General features: G+C 34.0%; 2 protein-coding genes across 2 annotated transcripts in view; one reads left to right on the top strand and one right to left on the bottom strand.

Moving 5' to 3' along the window:
- Positions 1 to 79: 79 nt before the first annotated feature.
- On the bottom strand, positions 80 to 3,061 carry LOC102679800 (serine/threonine-protein kinase 3). Its single transcript, XM_031513174.1, has 10 exons — positions 2,851 to 3,061; positions 2,268 to 2,348; positions 1,977 to 2,157; positions 1,668 to 1,895; positions 1,262 to 1,580; positions 1,050 to 1,183; positions 801 to 963; positions 614 to 705; positions 301 to 495; positions 80 to 196 (listed from the first exon to the last, which is right to left on the bottom strand). The coding sequence occupies exons 1-10, from the start codon at positions 2,862 to 2,864 to the stop codon at positions 167 to 169; spliced, it is 1,437 nt and encodes a 478-aa protein (XP_031369034.1). The 5' UTR covers positions 2,865 to 3,061; the 3' UTR covers positions 80 to 166.
- Positions 3,062 to 3,919: 858 nt separating this feature from the next.
- The window catches only part of LOC102679920 (transcriptional coactivator YAP1), a 13,308-nt gene continuing 10,694 nt past the window's right edge, over positions 3,920 to 6,533 (top strand). The window contains exon 1 of the mRNA XM_031513196.1: positions 3,920 to 4,966. Within this exon, the coding sequence (XP_031369056.1) occupies positions 4,335 to 4,966 (632 nt within the window). The 5' untranslated portion in view covers positions 3,920 to 4,334. The remainder of the gene's footprint in view (positions 4,967 to 6,533) is intronic.

Genomic DNA, 6,533 nt, shown 5'->3' on the forward strand with positions numbered 1-6,533 from the left:
TGCTGACGTTTTCGTTTGGTATCCATAGCGTCAAGAATCGGTTGTCTCTTCGTTTGGTACCTTCTTCTCAACTCATCTATTTCTCTCTCCATTTCTGCATCCAAATTAGCCATTCGTTGCTGTAATTCCTCGTATGAGAGAAACTTCAGCTGCAGGATATGGTTGTTTATCTATATTCAATTTTTTTTAAAAATGCCTAAAGTGGCACTCGATTGATTTTAAATTTTAAAAAAATATTAAAAATACTAAAAAAATTTTAATTCTATCTTTTTTGAAAATTTACAAATATTTATTACTTACGAAGTCGAAATCACGTTCTGTAAAAACATTTTGGAACTTGGATATGTTATTATGAGGCTGTTCTTGTATAGGATGAGAAATCTGATTAAGCTGTAATTGTAAGTGACTTTGAAACCTCTGCGATTCCGTGGGGCTTCGTAATTCTAGTTTATTTTCATTATCTTGATTGTGTACTCCAAGTATTTGTCCATTACCCTAATATTTGAGAAACAATAATTTTATATATATATATATATTTTTCATAATATAATATATTTACATTTTTATATTTGAAATATATAATTTATAAAATACATACATGTATAAATCTTACCTTTCCTATTTCAGGTGCTTCTTTTTTATCAAAATGATCTAAAAATAATGGCCGGTATTTTTTTCCGGACTCTACTGACCCTGTATTATGCCCTGTGAATAACCGATATTTATTATTTTTATTCTTATTTTATATTTTTATATTATTATTACATTAGTGGTTTTTTCATTAAACGATTTCTTCTTACGTTTCATAGTTGCTTCGGTATCAGTGTCACTATTAATAACCATTGTTCCCAAATCTAACATTGCAGAAACAAGTGTACCCGTATCTGGAAGATCATGACTCGGTACTAAAGTTCCTGTGTCTTCTGGCAGTGGTTTCATTGTTCCACTACAATCTTCTTCATCCTTATAATAGACATTAAATATCGTTTATTAATATATGTTTTTGTAGCATTATAGCATTTATAATAAATATTAATAAAAATAAATACCGAATCTTCTGTTTGGTTTTGATTTTTGATTGCCACATTATTTATGACATGAGCACGATGTGCGCTTTGTTTTTCTCGTATTTCGTGAGCTTCTGCAATCATTTGACTAAGAATACTTGGTTGTTTGGCATTACCTGTAATAATTAAATATAAGATTTTATTATATGAATAAAAAAAAAAAAATAATTTTATTTCATTATTATAAATTTTACCTATGAATTCATGATTTAACAGCTCAGTTGCTGTAGCTCTTTCTTCTGGATTTTTAACAAGGCACCCACTGACAAAATCTATAAATTCAGGACTCCATTGATCAGGTTCTCTAAAGCTAGGTGGTGGTTTAGTTGGAATCATAAATATTGCTCTCATTGGATGTATATCACCATAAGGTGGCTTGCCTTCTGCCATTTCTAAAGCAGTTATACCAAGAGACCATATATCTGCCACACAGTCATATCCAATTTCTTGTATTACTTCTGGAGCCATCCAAAATGGAGTTCCTATAACTGTATTACGTTTTGCCATTGTATCCTAGACAAAATTTTTAAAAATTAGTTTTTAATTTTATTGATCAAAAGATTTGTTTTATATAATGATAAAAAAAATCATATAGCTTACAGTTAACTGTCCTGCTACTCCAAAATCAGCTAATTTTGCATGCCCTTCATTATTGAGTAAAATATTTCCTGCTTTAATATCTCTATGTATTTTTCTTCTCAAATGAAGATATTCCAAACCTTTTAAAGTATCACTGAGAATTGTTGCTATTTCATCTTCTTGTAAAGTTTTCTTTCTTAACCTCATAATATCACTAACAGATCCAGCTCCACAATATTCCATTACAATCTATGAAATTATATTTTGATAAATATAAGCAAAAGATAAATAAAAATATTTTATTTATTATATTATTAATATTTAAATTACCCATAAATCAGTATTTTTAAAGTAGCTTCCATAATATTTAACAACATATGGAGAATCACATTGTTGCATAATAGAAATTTCTTTTATAATTTCTTGTAAATCTGTATCAACAGGTACTTGTTTAATGGCAAGCACCTGTCCACTTTCTTTATGCAATGCTTTATAAACTGATCCATAAGATCTATATAAATAAAATATAAGATAAAATTTAAAAAATTATTAATATTTATTTCTAATAAACTGATTTTATTAAAAAATTGAATATGCTCCCATATATATTTATTTACTTACCCTTCTCCTAATTTGCATATTATATCAAATACTTCTTCAGGTTGCCTGGTTAAACTTTCTTCAGACAATTTTTTTAATTCACTGAAAAAAAATAAAATTCCTAATCACATAAATGATATTTATATTGTATGATATATAAGAATTTAGATTTACTTTTATTTTAATTTTTATATCAAGATTTATATTATACAAAATATTTGTAAAAACTGTATATATTATATACTTTTCTGTATGAGTCTACATATAGTTTTACTATTTTTATTAATATTAAAATATAAATATATTAAATATTTAATTTCTATAATAATAAAATAAATTAAGATATTCTTAAAATTAATACTTTCCCAATTTAAAATTTATTAAGAAGAATTAAAATAAATTTAAGTATAATAAATAATATTAATAAATTGATAATGTGCAGGTTAACAAAGAAACAAAGAATCAATACTGTATAATTGCTTGGTATAACAAGTGAAACGCTCAAAAGATTGAAAGACGATTCCTCTTAGCTACAAATAACTTCCACCTGCAAGTTCGTAAAGTTCTGCAAGTTTAAAAACACGAAGTAAAAACAATTAAATACCTCTTCGAAGACATTTTCGCTTTTTGTGTCAACAGGTTTTTACTTGAATAAAAACACCTTTAATATTTACATAAATAACTTAACGTGGATAAAACAGATATCATTCCGGTTGTAAAAACATAGTCAATTTAAAATAGAAGTGTTACATTTTTGTCAATAAATTAAAGTAACCATACAACCGAAATATCGAAAACCATTGACCATCTAATATTCCAGATAGCAGAGTTGATCGAAAAGTAAAATGTCTCTAAACTGGCTAGATTGATTATATACTACCATTACTTATTATTTCACTTATAATATAAGGAAATAAATAAAAATAAAAGTAAAAATAAAAATAGAATTAAATTTTCATTTTAAATCGATCAAATGTCATATTTTTAAGAGATGAGTTTATTAACATGAATTATATTTAAAAAAGATTTAAATAAATAATGACCAATCATCATGTAACTACATATGCGACACTGCAATTTTCTTCATCTCGTAAATTATACTTAAAATATGAATTGAAAATATTATTTAAAATGGTAAAAATATTGGTTTTTGAAAAATGATTTAAAATATATTATTTTTTATTTTTGCTGAAATTATTGAATGTAATAAAATTAAACTTGATGTTTAAATAAAGAAAAAAAATCAGTATTTTATAATATGAAACAGATCTGACAGAAATGACATCAAATCAAAAAATATCAATCCAATTTTTCGGAATTATATCGAATTTTCGAAATCAATAGAAATAAATTGATCAGTAGAAATGAAATTAATTAATAGGAAATTTAAAAAATATAATAAAAAATTAGTATTAATAAAAATATATTATGCATATATAATTTATTAATCTTATAATAAAATTTATAAATTTCTTAATTTTTTTATCATTGAATCTTTTAAATCGACTAATAGTAAACAATAGTAATAGTCAAATTATTATTTTAACTTAAAGATAAGATAGATAAAGTTATATTAATCGAAAATACGGTAAGAATTTTGAAAATACCGCCAGCATATATATAGTAAGAGTAACGAACAACAGAGGGAGCGGAAACCTGAGCATCGCTTGAACACACGAGAGTTTCTAGGCCCTGCACGTAATCGCGTGTCCACGCACGGTGAACGCTAGCACTCGTTTGCTAGACGGCCGGCTAGCAAAACGAGTCGATTTCTCCTGGTGCGCGATATCGCGGTAAGAGGTGGAGGATACGTTACTCGTCGAGAAATTGGAGGGTATTGTCGAAGACACCGGTTACGAGGGGACCTTGTGGTAGTTAGACAGGAAACGATAGGAACGAGATAGAATAGCCGAGAAGACGGAAAGGAGAAAAGAAGAAAAGAAGGAAAGAAAGAACGGTGGAAGAAGAGGAAGAGAGACGGAAATAAAGAAGAACGAAAGGTAGCCAGAGTGTACAGGACACACGAGGAGAGAGACGACAGGGCGAGAGAAAGACACACACGAAGCGCGTTAGAGTGCGTGATCCAAAATGGCGCTGAACCAGGACGTGGACCAGTTGTCGAAGAGTAATCTTGTGGTAAGGATCGATCAAAACTCCGAATCGGATCTACAAGCGCTATTCGACAGCGTCCTGAAGCCAGACTCGAAGCGTCCGCTGCAAGTACCATTGCGCATGCGCAATCTACCAGATTCTTTCTTTAATCCACCGTCGACGGGTAGCAAAAGTCCCTCGATCTCGCATTCCCGGGAGAATTCGGCAGATTCGGCGTTCGGCACAGCAGCCGCGGCCGCAGCGGCAGCGGTCGGCGGCGGTGGGCCAACACCCGGTGGAAACGCGACTGGTACACCGGCTACCGGAGCAGCAGGTGCGGCTACTGGTGGAAGTGGAAATAGCGCTGGTAGCGGATCAAACGCCGCAGGTGCGGCCGCGGCTGGCCTTACCGTAGCTCATCCTCGCGCCCACAGCAGCCCGGCTTCTCTTCAGCAAACCTACGCCTCGGCTCAGCAGGCGCCTCAGCACGCGCCTCAACCGCACGCGCGTCACCATCATCACCAGAAGCAACGCAGTTACGACGTCATCAGTACGGTCGACGACCTAGGTCCCCTGCCGCATGGATGGGAACAGGCGCGCACCCCCGAGGGACAAATCTACTTCCTCAAGTGAGTCTACTTTTCTTCTACCTTTTCCCTTTTTTCCTCATATTTTATTTTTTTCTAATTTTTTGTCTATCTGTCTGTTTCTCCCTCTCTCCCTCCCTTTCTCTCTCTCTCTCTTCCTTCCTTCCCCCCTCTCCTATACTATCCTGTTTTTACGTTCCCGCTCATTTCATTCGTTTTTTTTATATCGATACGTATATATATTTTCATCGATTTCTGGAAATTTTTCGAAGATGTCTATGAAATCTGATTGGTTAAGATCAACGGAATCCTCGTTAACGCTCTTAAGGTTTCCTCTATAAACGTAAGTTTCATGTTGCTCGATCCTCTTAGGGCATTACACGAGAACGAGAAAATACGAAGGGAATACCGGCATCGATTTGACATTTTCTTGTGATTTCTAGTGATTTCACAATGTAATTGACTCATTTCCAAGTGGTTCCTATCCTAGAACTATTGAATAAACGTTCCTACTTCGGATCGAAGCAATTCACCGCTGTATATGCGACTGCTGCTTCGTATTTTCGCCGTGTTGGGGTCCCCACATACCTCAAGGCCGTTACTGTCTTTATCACCACCTCGTCTTACTCATCGTTGTTTCTTCGTTCCTCCATTTCTCAGCCGTCTCTCCCCACCGCGAGCGGTTCGTCATGTATCCTCGTTGTCCCCGCCATCCCGTTTTCTCATCTTTCTCTTTGCTCGGGTCTCCTTGTCAATCTCGTGCCGCCTACTCGATACCTCCAGTCCCTTCCCCAAGTTTCTCCTCCATCTCGCTCGTTTAACCTGATCCACCTGCACCGTCACTAGGATTCCCACGTGTCACCTGTCGTGGGAAACGCTCCTCGTATGCTTTGTCGCCTCGTTCGTCTCCTTCCACCCATCTGTCTTTCACCGACTCGGACGTTTCTCCGTTAAGCGTCTCTCTCTTTTCAAATCGACGCGTCTAATTTCCAATCTTTCACGAATTTTTTGACGGGGAAGCTGTTCGAAACAGACAGAAGAGGAGAAGTTTTAAATAAATCGTCAAAATCGTTCGTCCCATTTTAAAACATATTTCGTTTCGTATTATGTATTCGTTTATCGATCGTTTATCGAAGGTATATATAAGAATTGGAAAGATTAAACAATCGTCGTGTATCACCTCCTTCGATTTCTTCGAGTTCACGTGTTTTCCTTCGAGTGTCGATCGATCGACCGCGTTACACTTTCCTCCTTGTTTGCTTTGATGTCCGATTACGATTTCGTTGATCGAGTAGTTGATGTCACGTCGAGATATCCCCGGGTTGATAATCGATATGTTTCACCGTCGATAACGAGTATACGTACCTGCAGACGAAGGGATTCTCGTTTATATATATATATCTGTACTTTTATAAATATTCATCGTGTCTCCTCTTGAATGTTCGCCTTTCTGAAAGCCGATTGAAAAGGGCTTTCATTCGCATTCTCTGGTATTGTTCTTCGCCTCATTTCCAAGTATTTTCTTTTTTCTTTTTTCTTTTTTTCTTTTTTTTTTTTTTTNATTTATTTGCTAACGCAGAAAGGATTCACAGGGAAGATGGAAAAAACT

The sequence above is a fragment of the Apis dorsata genome, unplaced genomic scaffold (genome assembly GCF_000469605.1).
Source record: "Apis dorsata unplaced genomic scaffold, Apis dorsata 1.3 scaffold_618, whole genome shotgun sequence".
Classification (NCBI taxonomy): Eukaryota; Metazoa; Arthropoda; class Insecta; order Hymenoptera; family Apidae; genus Apis; species Apis dorsata.